General features: G+C 37.9%; 1 protein-coding gene across 1 annotated transcript; it reads left to right on the top strand.

Moving 5' to 3' along the window:
* The first annotated feature begins 1,227 nt into the window (after nucleotides 1-1,227).
* On the top strand, nucleotides 1,228-23,486 carry LOC127791991 (increased DNA methylation 1). Its single transcript, XM_052322259.1, has 9 exons — nucleotides 1,228-1,761; nucleotides 8,396-11,646; nucleotides 13,308-13,434; nucleotides 13,695-13,777; nucleotides 21,159-21,403; nucleotides 21,815-21,901; nucleotides 22,270-22,369; nucleotides 22,609-22,804; nucleotides 22,918-23,486. The coding sequence occupies exons 2-9, from the start codon at nucleotides 8,506-8,508 to the stop codon at nucleotides 23,343-23,345; spliced, it is 4,407 nt and encodes a 1,468-aa protein (XP_052178219.1). The 5' UTR covers nucleotides 1,228-1,761; nucleotides 8,396-8,505; the 3' UTR covers nucleotides 23,346-23,486.
* Nucleotides 23,487-23,923: the final 437 nt, after the last annotated feature.

The following is a 23,923-nucleotide window of genomic DNA, read 5'->3' as shown; positions in this document are numbered from 1 at the left end:
TTTGACTTTGCTATAGTTTTCCATATGGTGATTTCTTTTGGCCTCCACCCTTCTTCCACGCCCAGCTGAAACATATTTTAGCACGTGCCTATTTAGGACTCTCAAAGAACTGCACGCTTTTCATGTTCCACGTAAAAAATGTGTGTTTTTTTTTATCCCTCCTAACCAATAAAGATTTAAAATATACATGTTCTAACGTTCGTTAGAGTTGCATCACCACTCGATCAGTATTTGAGTTCTCGTTGATTTTAAATTCGTCTCTTAACCATTTGATGATGATTTTTGAGACCGACTATCACGTGTCACCTCTACGAATGACCTTGGGAATAATATATTGGACTTGACTGATATCGAATTTCAGTGATAAAACTTGCAAAACAATTAAGTGACGAGATTAGGGTCTCCGGGATGGACTTCGATATTCAAATTAGTAGAGTAAATACAGGTAGTAATAAATATAAGAGCTAGATAGCTTGGTCATACCTGATGAGGATCTTTATTTTTTTATAGACAGACCCGTTATAGGGTACCTGAGATAAAACCCAAGATGAACGTGCATGGCTTTCGAGGACCCCTGTCAAGTTAGAATAGGTCTTGCGGTCCAATCTGAATTTTTTGGGCTCCGCTCCAAATTGTTGACTTACCACGCGCCCGTATCTCAGGCAATCCACGTGGCAAGCGAGACTATCAACGCATAGGGGTATTTTTATAATTTTAGGTAGTGCCACATCACAATTCTTTTCAAGCTCGTGTGAATTGGTTATTATTGCAAAATGAATGTAAAACATAATTTTTTGGTGAATCATTTAACGTTTAAGTCATTTAATTATATTTGAGAATGACGTATCAATAATGTAATAAATACATAATAATTGTTATATATGACTTTTGAAAACCTGTATTTGTATAAATAAATTAAAGAGTCCATAAGAATTAGGATGATATTACGTGAATAGTCGAATTTAATCTTTTAAATAAATTATAGTTACGTCAATTATGAGGTAAGTGTTAATAGGGCGTGGAACTCTCCTTAATACTTGTTTGAATTCACCTATTAGCTATTTGGCTACATTATATTTTATAAAATGATTTGAATTGGTACGAGTCATTCAATTAGATTCAACCAAACACACTTATTCCACTTAGAAAGTACTCTTTGTGTCATAATCAAGAACATCCAAGGTTGATTTTTTTATATTATCTTATGAATATGAAGAGATAGATTCACCAGTTGCCTGCCCCAACCATTGTTACTCGATCCATAGATTAATCTCGTTATCTTTAATCTTATCCATCGCTCATACCTAAGTACTTAGAATGCCATCAATCGTTCATACTAAAGGAAACTGAAAGAAGCTTCAAGAACCGAAGAAATGGCGAAAAGTGAGGAAGAAAGGGATGAAATAAAGTGTAGGGTTAGTAGTAGTTTATTATAAAATCCCACAAAAAGGGGTGTGGAACAGTGAAATGAAGACGGGGGTGGGGTTTCTAAGTTAAAAAATGGGAAATGGACAAAGCATGAGAGAGTGAGCTTTCCGGCACTCTGTTCGCGAGGGCTCCTCGGGGTTTCCAAAATCCACTGTTGGCGTGTACACCCATTATCGACGGAGTGTGAGCGTGATGAAGGGAAGGGTGGTGGCTCCCCTTTGCGCTGTCTCTCTGCGGATGATTGATATTCGGAGCGTAACGGTCGGAGGTTGAAACCCTAATTTCATTTCGGAGGCCCTAATCCGCTGCTGATCGGCAAATGCGGCGTTGAAGGTGAGGTTCTTTCTGATTCTTCTGCAATGGAATAGTGGAATGTGGTTCTGGGGCTTGATTTTGATCCAGAGGTCTAGTCTATCTGGTTATTTCGTCAGGTTTTGATGTGAGACTGCACATCATTCTCTCAATTTCGCATTTGCATGGAACCTTTGGCGATAAGGCGCGATGAATTCTTGATGGTTTTGATTGCAATTTAGCTTTTGACATTTTGCGTTTTGATCTCTCTCGATCCTGCCCGTGGGGCGTTGAGATTTGTACACTTCTCGCTTTGGAATTCAGTCTCTCCAGTTCAATTTCATGTATTGTGCAGTCTTTCGATTTTGAAATCAGGAAGCTTTTTTTTTATTCTTTTTGAATTTTGTTGGGCAACAATTGAGGGGCCTGACCTTTTGCATGGGTGCTTTATATTTCCTCTGGGAGAAGAGCATTCAATAGTTTGTAGAGGTAATACAAGCAGTGAGGTATAGTTATCTAACTATGTTTTTAATTTCCTTTTTCACCCTGTTGTGTTTCAAAATATAGAAATTTATGTTAATAGTGGAATGACATGAACTTTGGACTTTGGAGTCTTGGTGTTATCTCAAACTTTGGGGTTGAGAGGAGTTTTGCACAGCATGGGGGGTAAACATTTTCACGGTGTCAAATGTCAATGGCTGCGATCATATAATTATGGCGGGATGGAAGAACGTACGAATATATTACTATTTCCAAAAATACCTTTATTGCTAGAAAGAGTGGACATTGTAAAGCTTGAATGAATCCATATTTCACGTGGCGACAAATGCATTCATTTGGCGACAAATGCATCCATCTGGCATCATTGCTACCGTGCTTCTTTTCTTGAATACAACTCAAATTTGGAAGAATGCCATAAGTGGTTTTTAAATCACTTGGAGATGTTATTAGTAGCCTGCTCGGCTGTGCAGTGGATGAGCCAAAAAAAACACTTTTTGTTTAAATAAAAGCACCTTTTTTTTACATTTTTTTCCAGTGTTTGGAAAATAGCAAAAAGTGCTTTTGCTTTTAACTTTTTGTTGTTGTGGAGGAGGACAAAATGTGGAGTTTCTATTGTGGAGCAGAAGATGTAGAAGTAGAAAGTATTTTTTGTAGAAAAAATTATTCTAAATCAAAAGTGATTCTTGCAAAAGGGGTTTCCCTGACTTGATTGAGATGTTTGTTTGTTTCTTGTTGGGAGAAAAAAATAAAACTACTGATGTTTTTACGCTTTAGAATCACTTTGGATGTAAACATACATATAGAGGAAAGTAGGAAAGATAGTTTGCCAAAATAATATAGATATATCATGAAGCTCAAGAGTTGAGGTACAATCCCAAAGGCAAGGAAAGGCAAAAGAAACTAGAAAATGCTATAGAAACATGGATGGTCTGAGCCAAATAAAATTCTTACAACATGAGAGACTAGGCTAGAAACAAGTACTGCAACTGAAAGTAGTTAATACAACACAAAAGCCTCACTGCCAAGAGATAGGGTGAAAAGATAGGTTTTATTTATTTTTCTTAGAGCTAGATGTCACTAACTCACATTGTAAAAGTAATTGTTGTTAGATGTGACCCAAAACCTTTTATATCCACGTGGTACTCCATCTCTAATTGATGTGGGATGCAATATTCTCCCCTACCAATCACATGATGCCTTTGTCAAGGTGTGGAGTGGCCTACACTCTCTAGGTTTAGCTCGACTTTAGTGTCTCCCATAAAGTCCACACACCATTAGAGAAATAAAACCTTTGAGTCTTGCTCTAATTCCATTTTGCAATGAGTTCATGTCCTTAAAATAATTGCTATTCATTAGGTTTGATTGACCAAACTTTTATATGTCCATATGGTACTCCATCTTCAATTGATGTGAGATTTGAATAGAGCCTCTTTTTTTTTTTTTTTTTATAAAAAAACCCAGGGAGACTTGCAAAAAGCTTTCTCTTTTGAAAACATCACAAGTTCAGTCTTTTCCATAAATTTGCTTTTATTTCCTCTAAAAGAAGTCTTGCCTTGCTTTCACTCATGGACTCATCTCTAAATTAATGACTTCACTAGACCAAGCATTAGAGTTCTCTTTGAGACAATGCTCATCCTCCTTGGACCTTTCCTTTTCAAAGAAACCATCTTGGAAAATTAGAATAGTGATCATGAGATGATGGGAACCTAGAATATCAAAAGCATAGGAAGATTTATAGATATGTCAGAAGTGTGTGCTTGTTCTTTTTGATCCATTTGGGTTAAACTTGACCAAGGTTTCATTGTACACGACTTTTTTAGCAAGTAAAGTGTAACTATCATTACAGTGCCAAGAGGGGCAAACCTTGTACAAAGATACAAAGATGTTGACCTAGCTAATCTCATAGTAATTCGCCCACAAAAGAAGCAATGAAGGTCATATAAAAAGGGAAATCCTCTGACATCCACACGAAAGAGAAATGAGAAACATTCCCTTCAAGAAATGTCAATGAACTTTGAACACCTTCAAAAGTTCTTTGTTCCTTCCTTTTAGCATACCCCACATCTACAAGGATATGATGTTTCAAAGCAATATTAATCGTCTTCTAGAATAGCTCCTTTGGCCATAACATTACCCAACTAATTCACAAAATTTGCTTGGAAGAAGATTGCATAGTGACAGCTACAAGGACACCAGGCAATATAAAATGAGACGATTTATTGACTCTCCTTATAAGTGAATTTGCCAATCAAAGAAGGCTACTTTGTGTGGTTCTCTCACTTTCCACATAGCTTTCCTTGGAAAGCAAGCTATTAATCCTTTCAACTTTAAGCACTTAAAAGGACTGCACTTTACTGTAATAGTCTTCTTTTGATGATATATGGTAAAAACAAGTAAGGCTTAATACATATGGCGCCCTCTAAACAATTAAAAAAATGGCGTTTGGTCCCTTATGTGCAAGATGTCAAGATTCGGCATCTCAACTATTAAAAATTATTTCTTCAAGTCCTAATCATGACTAAACATTAGCGAATGTATGAATGCACCCATTTCTATGAGTAACATGCCATGTGGATGATTAGTTGGCAGTATTTGAATACGCTGACTGGTTTGTTATGCTTCCTCAACAATTAAAAAATGTGGTGTTTCATCCATAATGTACAAAAACGGTCAAGATTTCGTATCTTAACTATTAAAAATTGTTGCTTTAAGTCCTTACCTTGACTGAGAGTAAACAAAGTTGTTATCTATGCCACGTTGAACTTACACATAGAAAAGATAAAGTGTTATGTCATAAGAAAATCACGTCAGCGAGGTACATCAAATTAAAATTTACCTTAATAGGGAAAAAACTAAATTACCCATAGCTTAAAAAAACCCTAAATCCCAAACATTTAAATCCTTGAATCACTAGCCCAAAAAACGCTACCTTCTTTTATTCTCAATCACAAAATATAACGTAACTAATCTCTATCCTTTCTCTTTGTTGAACTTGGTTCTATCGCTCTCTCACTCTGTTGTTTATTTCCTCTTTTGTGTCTCAGGTAAGGACCTAAACAATAATTTTTAATAGTTGAGATATATAATTTTGACATTTTGCACATTATGGACCAAACTTCATATTTTTTAATTGTTGAGGGAGCACAACAAACCAGTCAATCTATTCAAATATTGTCAACCGGTCATTCATGTGGCATGTCACTTACAGAAAGTGATGCATTCATACACGCTCTAACGTTCCGTTATGGTAAGGATTTAAAACAATAATTTTTAATAGTTGAGATACCAAATCTTGACGTTTTGCACATCAGGGACTAAACGCTATATTTTTTAATTGTTGAGGGGGTGTTGTATGTATTAAGCCAACAATTAAATGTGGATTTACCTAAAAGTAAGAATACCATTATTAAATCAAGTTGTAAACACATCTGTGCTTCTATAACTTTCTTAACAGCCCATTTGGAAACCTAAAAGGGTCTGGTATTGGAATTACAAATCTAGAGCTCAAATGAATTATTGTGTTTGGAATAAAAACAGTGTAGGAATCGGAATTCTTTTTATCCTAACCCTAGAATTAGAATTACGATCAAAGTTGGTCAGAATCGTTAAATAAAGAATTTGAATTTTTGGCTCCACTTATTTATTATATTCTCATAAATACCCCTCCCCTTTTCTATTTATAATATTTGTACTCTTTTCTATCTTCCTTTTTCTTATATTCTTCTTCTCCAAATTTTTGATGCTGATTTTCTCACTGTAAGACAACCAAGAGCCTATGTAAGGTATGCATGAATGTTCTTTATTTGCAATGTAATTTAAATTTATTTAGTATTTAATTTTTATATTTTGTTATTTCAAGTGTTTCGCTTTAATTGTTTCGTATAATGAGTAGCATGATTATCTATAATTTCAATTTTGCTAGATTTGTATTGTTGAACCTGTGGTGGTTAAATTATTTATCTGATGTGTACACTTGAACCACCATGACCTTTTGATCACAAATAAATTTGTATCACTGGATCTAATTGCTAGAAGTTTTAATTTTGGATTGTATAAGTTTGTGAATCCTATTGACAATTAATCAGAAGCTTTGATAAAATACTTGTTGAAATCATGAAATCATATTTTTGACATTATTTTAGTTAACATTTATTTTTGACATTATTTTAGTTACATTTATTTTTGACATTATTTTAGTTAACATTTTTTTGGTTATAACATTTTTAATGATAAAAGGTCATAGTTATATACTTGATGGCAACATAATTTTATTTTTAGTACTTAATATCTTAAATTTTGTCTATAATATAGAGTATGTAATTCACTGTTTTTGATATAGTGGAGAACATTTAAAAATTAAAATCAATTATTTAATGTTATATATTAAATTTTTATTTTGATTGAGTTGTTAAGGGTAATATGCTCGAACTACTTATTTAATCTCATTTCCAAGTTTGTTCCAAACATTAGAATTGGAATTCAATTCTAATTTTTTAGTTTTTTATTCTAAAAAGAATAATTAGAATTCTAATTCTGTTAGAATCATTAACTATGGAATTAGAATTTCGTTTCCATTAGAATTGGTTCCAAACAGACTATAAGGGTTTATGACCAAAGTGGTCGCTGTGCAGTTGCACATTTGTGGTCAATATTAGTTTTATGCAATCTCAGTGATAATTGTTTGTGAGCTTATTTGGAAATCTCTGAACCAAGTTCAAATCAAACAGTGGCTCAGTTAACGAAATCTTCAGCATGCTAAATTAATGCATGGTTGGTACACATATTTCTTCATGCTACATGAGGTAGTCAAGTAGGTGTTCTGCTTAGCAATCAATCAATCAATCATGTTCTGCATTTTTGTGTTCTGTTCCTTACCTTATGTTAATAAACAACCAAATCAAATTAGTCTGATCATCTAAAGGTAAAGTGAATCTCTTCCCCCCCCCCCCCCACTCTCCCCTACCCCAAAAGAAAGGAAAAAAAGAGGAAAAGCAAAAAGAAAAGGGAAAGCTGAAAGCTATATAGAAGTAGAACATATTCGACTTAAAGGGCATCTCCAGTGTTGGAGGCTCTTCTCTTTGTGATGGTCGTATTTGAATTCAACTTTGCCATTGCTTTTTTCTCATTTTTGCAAAGAATCTGTTTCAACAATTTGAACCTGTTGACTTCTGGTCTGGTCACAAAGAAGCAACCTTACCATCACTACCAACACTTATTTAGGATACTAACTAGCAATGACTGCAGCTATGTTTTGATGAGGTGGTTGTATATTTGACTGAAAAGACATATTTGCTTCCGTAGATTAATGTCCCTAGTGTCTCTCTAGTTGCTTGTGTCATGGTTACTCTAAAGAGACTCTAGTTTATCTCTTTTATTTACGTATAAAAAACGCCTCTGTTGATTAATGATATTTCAGTGTAGTTGGTGAATTTAGGCCAAACTGATATGAATAAAGAAATTCTTTTATGAGCTTGCATCCATAAATTAAATCTTGTAGAGTGAAAATATGTTGCTCAGGCATGGATACACGAGACAGCGGTACAACAAAAATGTAGAGATTCTGTCACGATAAAAAATTATAATATAACTATGTATTGGAAATGAGTGATTGTAAATGTATTGTACTTGTTTGTGTTATGTCCACCTCAAAGGCCATTTTCATGAAAAACTGTTCTCTCCCTGTTGGGTGCACTTTTCTTTTTCTTTTTAGTCTTTATTTCAAGCAAATGAACATTTCCACTGCTTGCATGAAGCACTAAACTGAATTGCGGGTTGTAGCTACACTTCTTTTCTTATGTAAAGGAGCGCCCCCCCCCCCCCCCCCCCCCCACACACACACACACACACACACACTTCTCCTTCTCGGGTAAAAAGTGGCTACATTTTGATGTATCCACTATTTATTGAACCTTTGTTGTTGCATGTTTCTCATATGTTTAAACTGGATGCAACTTACTATTTGTTGTGAACTTGTTTGAGTCATGTCTCTCATGTACTTCATGTACTAAGGAGTTTCAAAGCTGTGTCCTGGTTTATACTGCTGTGCTTGATCATGCCACTTGGTTCAATATGCATGTTTCAGTTGAGTTGATATTGTTTGTCAAACGACTTAAACCTTTGGTATATCTGCTAGGTCAATTGGTTTTGGGTTTTTAATTCTCTGATTTTGATGCAGATTTATACTAAAAATTTGCGATTTTGAAGCCTTTTGGTGCTGATGTTCATTGAATACAGCAAAGGAAGAAAAAACTGTTGGAAAAACAGTATTGTGGCAAGTTGGTAAAGATGTTATTCAGTAAAGAAATTCACAGTTTGCATGATGATGGCTTTGAGGGGTCAAGTAGTGAGCATCGTATTTTTTCAGAGGTTTTCTTCGGAAATGGCCATGATAGAGCCAGTAAGAGGTGTCTTGTCAATCCAGTTTTTAATATTGGAAGTAGTTACTGTAAGCAGGCAGATGTATCACTTTGCTCAAACAGTGGCAACTCGGCCATAACAAGTCAGGTGGATTCTTGGACTGTAGCAGAGAATTCACTGGAGAATTCTGTACCAGAGTGTTCCTCAGGAGGACATGCCTTGTTGATGAGGGGCATCCACAATGTGAATGGTAAGCGAATAAAGTTATCAGTTGATGAGCTTTCTTATTTGGGACCTTACTCTAGAGGGATTATGAATTCGGCTGATACCTCAAGAGGTACCACTTCAGGTATGCCCCTTTCAGCTTCAGAATCTGTTTGTTGTTCCGTATCATGTCGATTAGTTGAATCATCTAGCCGGGGTGTCATTTCTAGTTGTTATTTGCTCAAGCAACATGCTGATAAAGACTCAGAACATAATATGGGCAACGGGGATGTTTCTAAGAGTAGGCTTCGAAGCTCAGCTGGAACCAATGGAAAGGAAGTCGGTGCAAGTAAACCTATTGCGTCACCTGTTTCTCAGGAGAGCTCTGCAAGCAAGCTTTTGGTTACAACTCCATTGGCCGCTGTTGCAATTAAGTCTGGAAGTGGTGAGGAAAGAATGAAGTCATCCAATAATAATGAACTTCCCATATCTAAAATGTCAGTGAATCAAGATTTCATGAAGGATCCCCGCCCTATTTTACGCAACCATTCCCAGAACTTATTTAGAGCAGCAGGATGGAAGATTGGGAGGCGTAAAAGAGGTGATAAGTTTAATGGGGAATTTCTTTATTTCTCACCTCAGGGAGGGAGGGGGCCTATCCGTGAGTTCCATAGAGCCTGGAAGTTATGTGGTCAGAGATTGTTTGCAGATAGAAACATTGTTGTTCAGGAAGATAGTAAGCAGTGGACTAATATGAGTGATTTCTGGTCAGATCTATCTAATACACTAAGAAAAATTGAGGAGGAACTTAACAATACCGAAAATACTAATGCACTGGCCCATCAGTGGTGTCTTCTCGATCCATTTGCTAACATGGTATTTGTTGACAAGAAGCTTGGTGCACTAAAAGCAGGACAAGTAGTTAAATCAAGAAGTTTTGTGATTGATGCATCCACAAAAGATGCTGCTGCTTTGGACTTCAAAAACATGAATCTTAGAGACCAGTCAGAACGACGATTGCCAGATCAGCTTCATGATTCTTTTCCAGTAAAGGGAAGTGTATTGACAGATTCTGGAGGGAACCACAGTGTGTGCAACGAACAACATGGTATTGGAGTTTTTTCAAATTGTGGACAGTTGCAAGGGGGGGTGATTAATTCTCTCGAGGGAGTGTCAGTTTATGCATACAAAGATACGTGCAAACGCCCCAGAGATACAATCAGTGGGACAGGAACTCAACACACAGGTATCTCTATGACTGAAAGAGGCAATGATGGTCCAAATTCTTCACAAGCTTGTGGGGTAGATGGTGCTTGTGACCATTCAAAGAGTCATATGTTTGAAGTTTCCCTCACTTCTGGAAATGCAAATATCATTCTTGGAGGGCCTGAAACTGTCTCTACTCATGAAGATAGCAATGTGAATTCCTCAAGAGATGATCACAGATTTGGCGATGGTGAGGAAATGGGTTTGGGATTCAACAAGACAGTATCAGTGAATTCTTCAGGAGGCAAAAGTCTGAGTGAAGAAGAGTTGGAGTCCTTGTCTGACCATCCAAGCTGGAGAAATGATGATCTGGTCCAATCTCAGTATGAAGATATGACACGTTTAGATAGTGTTTTGTGCAACCCGTCTATTGTTGAAAATAGCCATTTGGTGGATGCCAATAATATGGAGATCCTGCAACATTCTGGGATTACTCAAAAGGTCAGTGGGTGGTGCATTGCAGATTCAAAATTTGTGTTGAATGATGCATCTTCTGGAGCTGATACCATCTTGAAAAGGAAGACACACAAGAAGTCAAAAAAGATATCTGAAATCAAACTAGCTGCATATTGTCAGAATGACAAGTTAGGTCGAGCCACTAATAAGGCTGGAGGACATGAATTTGATGAGAATATCATTCAGTCAGATTCTGGAAAAGCTCAGAATTCTGCCATAGCTAGTATTAGCATTATGAGAAACGAGAGAAGTAGCAAAAAAGAGTTCATTTGCTCTTCTCAGCTTCAGAAGAAGAAACAATCAAGGCTTGGAAAGTTCCATCATGGTTCTCGTGCTTCTAAGAAATTAAATAATTTGTCTAATGATGATGAACATTCCAAGGAATTCGAGTATGTAAATGACGCTGATGAATCGCCAATGCATGCAAAGAATGAATGCCTGGACCTTGAAACTTGGAGGAACGATATCAAATCAGAAAGACATGAAACTCAAAATGAAAATGGACATAAGAGGTCAATTGCATGCCAGCATAGTGATGATGATCTTTTGATTTCAGCTGTCATAAAAAACAAAACCTTCAGAGCAGCTGGCAGAGAATGTGCTCGCAAAATGAAATCACGCAGAACTGTGAGAAGACGCAAGAGCCAAAAGGGAAGCTGCAGGTTGTTGCCAAGGAGTCTGGGCAAGGGGGGGAAGCACATGGAAGGGAAGTGGTCCCTATTTAGTGTAAGAACAGTGTTGTCCTGGCTAATTAACTCCAGAGTTATTTCTCTTAATGAAATAATCCAGTACCGGAATCTGAAGGATGATACTGTGGTGAAAGATGGTGTGATTACTCAAGATGGGATCTTGTGCAAGTGTTGCAGTGAGGTGCTTTCTGTCTCCAGGTTCAGAAACCATGCTGGTTTTAGGCTAAATCGTCCCTGCATGAATCTTGTCATGGAGTCTGGTAAGCCATTCACTTTATGCCAGCTTGAGGCTTGGTCAGCTGAATACAGGGCCAGGAAAAGTGCCATTCAAACTGTTCAGGTTGATGAATTGGATCAGAATGATGACAGTTGTGGCCTCTGTGGCTATGGGGGCGAGCTGATATGTTGTGATAACTGTCCGTCCACTTTTCACCAGGCATGCTTGTATGCACAGGTTTGTCCTTTTCTTGCTTTACAGTTATCCTAGTTTGCTTTCTTGTTCCCTCCAATTGTGCTCTCATAATTGCTTAATCTCTTTCATAAATTTGGCGTAACTCTGTATCATGTTCTGTGACCATACTTGGTTGTTTGCCTTGGGACTAGTAATTTTACATTGCCACCTTAGTCTTGCAAGATTATTTGCAATTTCTTTGTGAATACTCAAAATATATGCTGCTCCAAAAGCATTTAGTTGGCTTGGGCCCACAGTACATGGGCTTTTTTCACATGTCAATGACTTAAAACATTGTTGACAGCTATATCTGTGTAGTTACAACAGCTAGAAATCAGGAATCATTATGAGAGTCATAATTGATTGGCTACTTTCGTGATGTTGCTTTTGAATAACAGTGTGATTTAATCATGATCTGTAAATTAAACATGCTTATAAATCATCGTATCTGAGAAGATTGTCAAACATCTTACCCGAGAACAAAGGTTCCAAAATCAAGCTAAAATTAAAAATGAATTGAATTTGTCTCTTGATTCAGTTTGGATATGTAGAGATGTGATATATCACTATTATGCACTATTGTGGCTTTTTTATGAAGTTCTTGTGGCACCAGAATGTCATAATAAATTTGTCACAAACAAAATATAAACAAACTTTTAGTTTTGTTGTGAGCTTCTTTGGAGCCTAATCTCATCCTTTGGATAGATGAAATGTATCCTCTCCCCCACCCCCCCCCCCCCCAAAAAAAAAAAAAAAAAAAAAAAAATAGGCCTATAATTTCTTGCACTACAATTTCACATTGACTCAACTCATTCAATTGAAACAAAACTTATTCCAGCATTACCATTAAACATAGGTAGAACTTGCTTCTGTCTTAGTTGCCTAGAGAAGAAGTTGGCAAGATCTCGTTGCTGATGGGTGATAAATAGGTAGAAATTCATTCTGCCTTAGTAGACATTTCTTGGTTACCGTAAACATAATACTAGAAGGAAAATAGCAAGGTAGTTACCGTACAAAAAAGGGTAGCACTAGAGATTCTCATTTCATTAGAGCATGATAACAGTAAAACATATACTCCAAGGAAGCATACTGATGCAGTCCTTATTAAATAAAATTCTTATGCTTTTATCAGTTTGAGATGCATTTGATTATGGGGACACAAAAAATTTCAGTTGTGCACATCCAGGGCAAATTTTGTTTCCTCTCTTTAATTATCACAGTTTTTTTACATAAATATTATTGCCAATATTGTTTATATCCTTTGTCTAAAAATGAATGGGGTTCTTGCATTTTGCATTGTACTAGTTGGCCTATAACTAATTATGGAATTTCTGTGGGAAGGGAGTCACGGTGTCTCAGCCTTTGTTAGTTTATTCTTTTGCTTCCAGATCTGTGTCTTCCCACTTCTGAGTTGATGCTTCACCTTGGTTCCTTTCATTTCCTTTTGCAGTGTGTTTATGAATTACTAATTATTATTACAAATTGGTGCAATAGATTTTCATCCCCTTTTATCTTATGTTCTCTGGTAGTAATCTGGGAAAAATAAAGAGAAATAAAAGAAGTGCTTAGTACTTCTCTCTTTATTTGTAATTATTTTTACTGCTTAGCTACATATTGCATCAGGTAATTTAATTGAACTAACCCAATTTTTTTCCTTCCTTCAGGAGCTCCCTGAAGGCAATTGGTATTGTCCGCACTGCATCTGTCGCATTTGTGGTGATGTGGTTATGCTTAATGATAAAGATGCTTCAATGTCACCTCCACTGCAGTGTGCACAGTGCGAGCATAAATGTAATTTTCTGTTAAGTTATAGAAGATTATTTACATGTTTTGACTGCTTCTTTGTAGCTTCAAAATTTAATGCAAACGAGATCAAATAATCCCTACCTAGTGGGATTAAGAGTGGGTGTTTGTGAGAACTCACAACAGAGTTCAAAGTTGAATATTTTAGCTTTGAAATTGTTGGTTCCATTTGTGAGGCTTCCTGTTTTGTCCATCATTCTTTTCCTTATACTTCTTTAACTTCTGATTATTGTGATTCATGTCAACAGACCACAAGGCCTGCTTGAAAGGGAGGGGTGCATTTGGAGAAGCAGCTTCTGATACCCGGTTCTGTGGTGAAAGTTGCCAAGGGGTAAAATACAATTTTCCGTTCCAAGTTCCAACTGCCAGTTGATTAAAAATACATATGACAATAAAAAATAGCACATATATTTATATGTTACTTATTGAAGATTATTACAGGCTCAAATGTGGCTGTAGCATGTTGTTTCTTCACAAAAAGTATGGCATGGACATTGTATTGGTGCTGAAGAGCCCAACCTAATTTGTTAATTGCATTCCATCTTTTGGGTAAATCGCATCAAAGATCACTAAACTTTGGTGTGTTTTTCATTTTGGTCACTAAATTTTAATTCTTTGCAATGTGATCACAGAAATTTGAAATATTTTGCAATGTGGTCACATTTAAGATTTTTCGGCCAATCTATAGCCATAGTAGCTGACGTGGCGCTCTTGTGGCAATAACAGCCAATCAAAACCTGCCATGTGTCAAACTGTTATACCTAGGGTCACTAGAATTGATTTCTTGGACAGAAATTCTGCCACACTTGATCACACACACTCACGGATTTGATCTTAGAAACAGATTAAAAGCCCTCTCTCAAGATTACAAAAACTATTCTAAAACACAGCCTTTCCTTTCTCAAAGCTTTCTCGAGAAGCAACTGAATTATGCGCCTCTTATGCCTAGACCTCCTCTGTTTATAGAATATTTGGGCGATAGTTCCTAGGCTATTACATAATTGGATATTACCCGTTTTACCCCCTAACTTGACAGTTATTTACAAGTGAGTCCACCACCTATCCCTACTTTCTAAATTGCATAATAACCTATATAAACAACACTATTGTCGCTGCCTCAATATTCTAGACAAAACCCTAACAATTCTCCACCATTGTCTTGAGTATGATCCATTTCATTCTTTGTCCATCAAAGCCTTGGCCTGCTCTTCCCTTTTGGTTCCAGCATGATATACCTGACCATTCAAAAACACAAAACACATTAAAGGAAAACAAACAATGCTGTAACTGATACAGTGAAACACCTTTGGATAATTTCCAGCTGCACTAAACTTGCAACTCTCATTAGAATTGTAATACCTCGAGAGCCCAGAGGAGTTAGTATATATCGAGAATAGTGTAAGAAAAGAAATAACACCAGCTGGATACCTTTTGGGCTGAATGTTGGCAAAGAACTCCCAAGTTAAGCGTGCTTGACCTGGGGTAATCCAGGGATGGGTGACCCCCCCTAGGAAGTTCGTGTAGGTCTATCAGGGTAAGTTGTTCTGGATCTTCCTATGCTCGATCGGGTCGTTACAGGTGGTATCAGAGTCGACCCCCGAGCCTCTGAGCGCGGTGGTGGGGCAAACCTCAGCAAGGAGGCTGAGTCCCGAGGGGGGTGTGTAGGCCCCTATAGGGGGTGCGTGTAGGCACCTTAGGCAAATCCCACATCGGCCATGCAAGGGGGGAGAGATCTGGGACCGGTTGTAAGGTCGTATGACGAGGACGTCATGTGTTTAAGGGGGGGAGAATGTAATACCCCGAGAGTCCAGAGGAGTTAGTATATATCGAGGATAGTGTAAGAAATGAAATAACACCAGTTAGATACCTTTTGGACTTAATGTTGGCAAAGAACTCCCAAGTTAAGCGTGCTTGACCTGGGGTAATCCAGGGATGGGTGACCTCTCCTGGGAAGTTCGTGTAGATCCATCAGGATAAGTTGTTCCGGATCTTCCTATCGCTCGATCGGGTCGTTACAAGAATTATCTACCTCCTCAAGGGGTTTTCCTAATGAATAACTTTCGTAACATCAATATGATTGGTCTCTTCATGGTGGGACTAAATTCTAAGCCAAGTGGACTGCCCATTGGCTGTTTGAGCTCCTCCTACCTAGACTTTTCTTTAGGGTTCCTGCTGCATATGAAATGCAATATATATATATATATATATCCTAAATTCATAACTATTCATCTAGGCACACTCCACCATAAACCAAATCTATACATGATGTTATTCCTTAATCCCAAAGGTTTCATCCTTTTACACAGCATCACAACATAGTGAACCTCACCCGGATTGGCCTTTCCACTGCTAGACTTTGTTCCTAGCTCCCCTAAATCAGCCTTTTAGGCTTTACCACTGTTCTTCCTCTAATATTTACTTCAAACAAACAAGACTGCTCGAATTTTCAAGACCGCTCTATCTATCTACCAGTCTACCAAGATATGCTTAAGATTAGGGTAACCTAGGCTACCTTAAGCTGTCCAAACCCTATTCCAATCTCTATGCCTTAGTATTTCCCAGCTTATCCTTCCTCCCACACTCTCAAACACTGATCTGAACACTCAGTTACACCTTGAGAGTTCTATTTTGGAGAGAATACCAATTAAGCTGCCTCTCAATATACTAGGCATACCACTGGAATACCCACAGCTTCCACATGCACTCAATTTTAACCCTTTTGGACTCTTCCAATCTTATATCTTACCTAAGGAATTACTATCATACCTAGAGAGACCTTCTAAGAAACCAATCCTTGCTTACCTTTCCCTCTAGCCTCTTATCCCTTGGCTACACAATAAGATCACTTTTCCCTCAGTTTTTGCATGGATAATTAGCTGTTCGTGATGCCTATTTGATCCAAATTAAGCCTTCATGTGCTGCTTTAACCAATGGTCGTTTGTCTAGCCTTTTTCCTAGACTTTTCCCCATTTCCAGCACCTTAATTCTCAAATAGACACTTCACAGCACTCCACCCCTTTAACCTAAGGGATCTTCCATTTAAGTCCAAGTTTCATTTCTCCCCAAATTTACATGGCTCCATGCCATTCATTTGGGCAAGAGTGCATCCCTCTTCTTATGCAAGAGGTTCTATTTTCCAGCCTATTCCTTAGCACTCAAACCAGAGCCTAAGCATCCTTCAAACTCAACATTCCATACCTCACTGGTACTTTCTTGTGGTTTTATCTGTTCCACATCCTAGGCAACACTAGACCTTCTATTCCCATGCTCATTACCTACAAGATGATTTCCCTTTCCTTTCCTTGCTTAACCTGGATTTTGATCAACGTGGGCCACACCATACAAGACAATACTTTGCACACACCCTTTTCCCCTCACTGTTCACAAGGGCCCTCACTACAAGAGCCAAAGCTTATCTTGAGCACTAACTTTCTCCCTCTCACAATCTAGCTCATGATTACACAATGAGAATGATAAATTTTTTTTCCAGATTTTCCTATTGCTATACCCTGGTTCATAGGTTAGTTTAGGACATTCCAAAGGATTATACATGTTTTATTTTCCAGCATCCCAGATTTCATCCCTTGACCTTAGTATTAGCTAATTTTATGTCCTATTGGTAGAGTTTTCCCACAGAGGTAAGAACCCTAGCTTTAGAAGTCCTAGGCATACTTATTTCACAACTCTAAACCACCTAATCTTTCACACCAGAATCAATTTCCTTAGGGACACACCATCTCCACTAGGTTCACCTCACCTAGCTCCACCATGAGACAAGTCCTAGATAGGTCCCCCTAGATCCTAGAAACCGATCTCTAATGGGCTTTTGACATATACAAGGTCTGTTTTTGAGACTTCTACATTTGGTAACCTTACCAAACTACATGGTTCCTATTCCTTTATACCTGTAGACTTTTCCCTCCCCTAATATCCCTAGCCTTAGATACCTTTCTTAGTCCTTACTCACCATTGTGAGCCATCCTCAACAAATGACACAGCCTAACCTTATCATAGGCTATCCTTTAGTGGCTGCAGCTTATCTACATGTAAATGTAAGCATGCATCACATAACCTCCATTCTTGAGGGTTGCTTCCATCTCTTTAAGAGATTCTTGTGCAACTTCTTAGGACTTCAATTCTCCTCTATAGGAGAAATCCTTTACTATCTAATTCTTCCTAAGGATATTAGGCTTTCTTTTAAATTAGGGACATATTTTTACAGCTTCTAATATTCTGGAACAACTTCACCATGCATCCTATTCTCACATCTCCAATTCCCGTGATCTTAATTTGTTGCCTAGACAAACCATTTCCCCCTCCACTATGTCTCTATGGGTAAATACCTATTTCCTATGAGAAGTACACCCTAAACCTAGGACCTATGCTACTTTCTCTGCATACCTAGAAAATACTATAGGGCATCCGTACTCTCATAGCCAAAACCACACCTGGTGTTTGAACATTCGGGGCTGGTTCTTTCTTGAGATTCTTTATTTTTGTTTGGGCACTTTCTCTTAATGTGGCCCTCCTCGTGACAATGAAAACATTTTATTTTTCTCCTGCCATTCCTAGATTTTGATTTAGACCATCCCTTTAGCTTAGGATTATTACTATCCGATCTAAATCCAACCGAGAGGGCATCACTTACCCAGTTCTTGTCTTCTACCTTTAGTTGCAATTCCTTAGAATTTAAAGCCCTTACTACATCATCCAAAGACAATTTATCCCTACCATGTTTCAAGATGTTAACAAAAGTCTTATATAATTTTGGCAATGAATGCAATAAGACCAATGTCTTATCCTCATCATCATACTTAATATCAATATTCCAATGTCTTATCTTTGGAATAGTTTATTGCACTCATTGGTCATGTAAACGGTTTCTAGCCTATTCCAAAGATCTTTTGCGGTTGTCATCTTTGACACCTTGCTCAATGCTTTGTCCCCTAGGCTTAATATCAGTGTATTGAATGTTTTTTTGTCAGTTTCTTTTCTCTGTTTAGGCATTTCTCTTTTCTGTTCATCCGTAAGGGTTTCTTGTGGTTTTTCCTCATTGTCTAAGGTCTCTTCCAGTCCTAAATTTCCTAGTAAAGCCCTCATCTTCATCTTCCAAAGGCCGAAATCATTCTGGCCATCAAACTTCTCTATGTAATACCTAGTTGCAGCCATTATTTGACAGTATTCTATGATCGAGAATCAAAACAGAAGAAATCTTGATGAATCTTGATACTAGAAATAGGCTCTTATACCAATTTGTTATACCTAGGGTCACTAGAATTGATTTCTTGGACAAGAATTCTGCCACACTCAATCACACACACTCATAGACTTGATCTTAGAAACATATTAAATGAATTCAATAGAAATAATAAACAGAAACAGAATTAAAAGGAATTAGAATACACAAACCAAACATCCACAAGACACCAAGATTATCCTGGTTTATATTGCAATATGCAATCCTACATCCAGCCTTAAGAACCCTCTAAGAGCAGTCGCCTTTGATTTAGAAAGAATGATATCAGTACACTAGTTGCACCCCTCAATTACAAGCCCTCTCTCAAGATTACAAAAGCTATTCTAAAATACAGCCTTTCCTCTCTCAAAGCTTTCTCGAGAAACAATTGAATTATGCGCCTCTTATGCCTAGACCTCCTTCTCTATTTATAGAATATTTGGGCGACAGTTCCTAAGCTATTACACAACTGGATATTACTAGTTTTACCTCCCAACTTGACAGTTATTTACAAGTGAGTCCACCGCCTATCCCTATTCTTTGAACCGCATAATAACCTATATAAACAACATTGTTATCGCTGCCTCAATACTCTAGACAAAACTCTAACACAAACCCATCAAACCCATTCCCCCCCCCCCCCCCCAATCTCGCTCTCTCTTTCCCTCTCTCCCCTTTCTAGTTGCATGCTGAGTCTGCTACCCTCGCCATTTGTCGCCTTTGCACCTATCGCCATTGCAGCTGTTGCCGGTCGCCTCCGACATAGTTGTCGCCGCCTCCATTGTTGTTCGCCTTCGCTAGCAATGCTTCTAGTCGCCATTCGTCTACGCCGCTATCAACGCCTTCGACTGCCTTGCCTCCTGCTGTTTTGCGACTGCCTCTGCCTCTGGTTGCCCGTTGCTTCACCTCTACTGCCTTTGACTGCTTCACCTCTGGTCACCGCCGACGTCTCTATCGTAGTGAGATATCTTAAGCATGTATCAATTGGCAGAACGGGTAGAGAGAGAGAGGGGGGAGGGAGAATGAGTTTGATGGGTTTGACACATGGCAGGTTCTGATTGGTTGTTATTGCACAATCAACATGTAACTTTTATTGTTTGTCACATGAACGCCACATGAGTGCCACATCATCCACTCCGGCTATAGGCTGGCTGAAAAATCTTAAATGTGACCACATTGTAAAACATTTCAAATTTTTGTGATCACATTACAAAGAATTAAAGTTTAGTGACCAAAATGAAAAACACACCAATTTAAGTGATCTTTGGTGTGATTTACCCCCATCTTTTCTTGTACTAATATCCTGAATTCCTTAGGTTGGTGTTTGGAAACTCTAGTACATCTTTTGGAGAACTTTAAGCTGAAACATTTTTTTCCCTTGGGGGGTGGGGGGTCAATGTTGGTTGGTTGCTGTCTTAGTGGGATTTGTGAACCTAGAAAAGAGAAGTCCTGAATAAGGTTAAGTGTTCAACTATTGCTTCTCATGTTCACCCATATACAAAATTAGTTTCATCTCTGAACAGAATCAGAACTCTGATCAGCATAAGGTATACTGATTGACCCTGAAGTAGATTTATTGTTATCAAGGATTATCTCATGGGTCCTGTGTTTCTAGAATCTTGGGAAAGATCTTTCAGGTTGAATATTTGCTGAGCTGTCGTGGAGGAAATGTTATATTAAAATCTCTTGCTGCTATATCCATAACCATAACCATGGAGCTGATATGTTATATATTATCCTTTTTGTAGTTTAATGTGAATTTCTGTTTAGGGGTTTCTGTAAATTCTTCCCTGCAAATGGCATGTTACAGTTGCAGAAAGAGTGTGAAAAGAAGATGGTTTTATATGATATGCCATCTTGAAAGGTTGTTGCAATTTTGCCTTTATCAGTGGGTCTGCCCTCAACCCCATAAATGATCCACAAACATTTCAGCTTGACAGGGTGAAACAACATATCAAGCAACTAGAAAATTAATAGTTTTACCACATGACACTTGCCATGTGGGTTTGAACCCTTGCAGATTAGAGATGATAATAAGCCACGTTCTGGTACATGGTTGCAGTCTCTCATAAATGTAACAGAGACTGACATCTCAAATACATTAATAGTGGTCATCCATGGCTGCATGATATTTCATAGAGAAGCCCTAGCTGTTTAGTTTGAAAGGGAGACGTTAAATACATGCTTGTTTAGAATTTGGATAGCAACTTTTCTACAGGCTTTAGGCTTTACTTTATGCTCTTTTACTAGCTTTTAGAAATTATTGCATACAGGTGACACCCCCTGCTGCATTTCAAAATAAGTGTTACTTGCACCATTTATCACCATACTTTAAATATCCAGTTATCAAAAGCATACTGATTTTCCATCCATTCTTCTGGTTTTTCCTTCTTTGTTGGTTTTGAGAGAACATACCATTCTGTTGCCTAAAAGAGGCGGAAAAAGAAAAAGAAAAATGATACACTGTTGTATGCAGGTTTACTTGGGCCTTCACTCCTGCATTGGACTTGTCAATCTTCTCTCTGATGGTTTCTCTTGGACACTTATGAGGTGCATTCATGGTGATCACAGAGTTCATTCGGCTCAAAAGTTTATTGCTTTGAAGGCAGAATGTAACTCGAAGCTGGCTGTTGCTCTTACAATTATGGAGGAATGCTTTGTCTCCATGGTGGATCCAAGAACAGGCATAGACATGATACCTCATGTATTATACAACTGGGGGTGGGTTCATTCTCTTTTTGGCGCTTTACTATCCGTAACTCTTTTGCTCACCCCCTTGACTGTAATTATGCCATTTGCACAAGTCCTATCCCACTTTGCTCTTGCATAGGAGTAGGTTGTGCCAAGCGAGCCAGCATTGTCCTGTTCACCCCAACTCCTCAATGTAAAATTAGAAGATGAGCTTTATTAAATTATTGTAAAATGTCCGTCACTTGTACCTATGTTGGTGAAGTTATTTAGATATTTATGTTCATCAGTCATTTAGCCCCTTGTCATAAGAAGTTCTTAAATTAATTTCCTGACTAAATTAGGTCTTGGACTTTGTAAACAACTTCTTACATTCATGCAGTGAGCTGATTTAATGGCAATGTAATAATTTTTCTGCTGAGCCAATCATTTCATTTTTAGCAGGTCAAAATTTGCACGTCTAAACTATCATGGATTTTACACTGTGATCTTGGAAAAAGATGACGTGCTGTTGTCCGCTGCCTCAGTCAGGTAGTCTTCCGTTAGTGGTTTCATCATTTTACCTTATTTTCCTATCTTTCTCTAGAAAAGGTATTTGGATCTTCTGGGAACATTAGCTTTGCATGGACAATTGTTGCTAATTTGTTTGTTTGATATTTCCGCAAGTGGTTTCCTTGTGTTTACATATTCTTCAGATCTCTCTCTCTCTGAACCTTATCTTTCTCCTCTGTGTTTTCCTCCCTCCGTTTTCAATGTCTCTTCATACGTTCTCAAACTAATTGGTTTTGTTCTTCATTGTCTTGCTCTTATTCTTTCCTGCTTACTGTTATATGGCCCTTCAATTCCTTGAATAGTGCAAGCAATACCAGTTTATATTCAAGCATCGAGCCTTCATGCAGGATCCATGGAGTAACAGTTGCGGAGATGCCACTTATCGCAACGTGCAGTAAGTACCGCCGCCAGGGAATGTGTCGACGCCTCATGAATGCCATTGAAGAGGTAATTTGTGCCACTAGGACTTGTTGAGCTTTATAATAAAGTGAAATTTCTGTTTGTTCTGTTATGACCTGTTATAAGCAATATTTGCTTAATGGTGTTGCTCTTTGGACTCATATCTATACTTTCGTACACTGGATGTCCTAATCTTTTAGCGTTGCATGGACTCTAGAAAATTTTTGGTTTCATAAATCTGAGCTATTTCTTTATGTACTAATTCTTTCATTCCGTTGTGGTTTTAGATGCTGAAATCTTTCAAGGTCAAGAAGCTCGTCATATCTGCGATTCCCAGTGTGGTGGAGACGTGGACGGTTGGCTTTGGCTTTGAGCCCTTGGAAGAAGATGAGAGGAGGAGCCTGAGTAACATCAACTTGATGGTTTTCCCCGGCACAGTATGGTTAAAGAAGACGATCCATGAAAACCTAGCACCCGATCAAGGTGATGGTCATTTTCTTCTCCATTCTCCGTACCATACATACTTTTCCTTTCTGATTTTCTTCCATTTTCTGGGTTGCTGGAGCTAATTTTCTTTTTCTTGGGCAACAACACAGACTCACATGACAATCCAACCACAAGAGGTCCTTGCTCCGAAGAGGTGCCCATCGATGGAAGCTCTGTGGTTGCTGGTGGATCTGCAAGCCAGAATACCAACCCCGACAACAGTGAGGGGACAATCGCCAATGGAAGCTCTTCGACGAAGGAAGTTGCTAGTGGAAATATCTGCAGCAAGCACATGCAAGAAAACGTTCAAAGAGCTTCAACAGCTGCAGGATCTCAACTTGAAATGGTTTGTCATGTAGAATCTGAGGTTATGTATGATGATGAGAAAGAACCTTCTTCAGCTAAAGAGGTAGGAGAGTCCCAACTTGAGACGGCTGCTTGTCATGTAGAATCTGGGGTTATGTATGGTGATGAGTGGAAGCTTTCCTTGGGTGAACAGTCACAGGACTCTCTTATACCGCAAGATAATGATAAATAAAATCATATATTTGGGAAAACTTTTGTTGCTGCCAAGGATTCCTTATTTGGATATGGAAAGGCTAGATAAATATTGTTGGTGTCAATAGAATTGTCTCCCAAAAAGATTTGAAATTTTACTTTCACGATACCATTTCTTTTAGTTAACAGAATGATTAACTTGAGTGTCTAAGGATCGGGTGCAGTGGCGGAGTCAGCACCTTGGCTCAGAGGAGACAGAAATCTAAGTTTGAATACTAAATTGATATTACATAATTGTCTTTTATTTTTTATTTCAAGGGGATAGTGTTACATGTCATAATAATTTATACACAATATCAGGGGCAATTTTAGAGGTTGAGGGAGAGGGGGGATTGATTGCACACTCATTGACACGTAGCTCTGTCATTGCTCAGGTATGCAGGATGAGATTAGGCTTCAAGGGTAGTTTGATTTTTTTGTACTAAAATTGGAACCGACGACTGTTTAAGCTATTGAGAAGAATCCTTGATAAATCTTTTAAATCTTTTTTAATAATAGTAAATGATTATTTAAGTATCGTCGTAAGATATTCAAAAATTTCACTTTTAAATATGATAA

Source organism: Diospyros lotus, chromosome 15, assembly GCF_014633365.1.
Source record: "Diospyros lotus cultivar Yz01 chromosome 15, ASM1463336v1, whole genome shotgun sequence".
Taxonomy (NCBI): Eukaryota; Viridiplantae; Streptophyta; class Magnoliopsida; order Ericales; family Ebenaceae; genus Diospyros; species Diospyros lotus.
The sequence above is the reverse complement of the archived record's forward strand: the minus strand, read 5'-3'. Positions and strand labels throughout refer to the sequence as shown.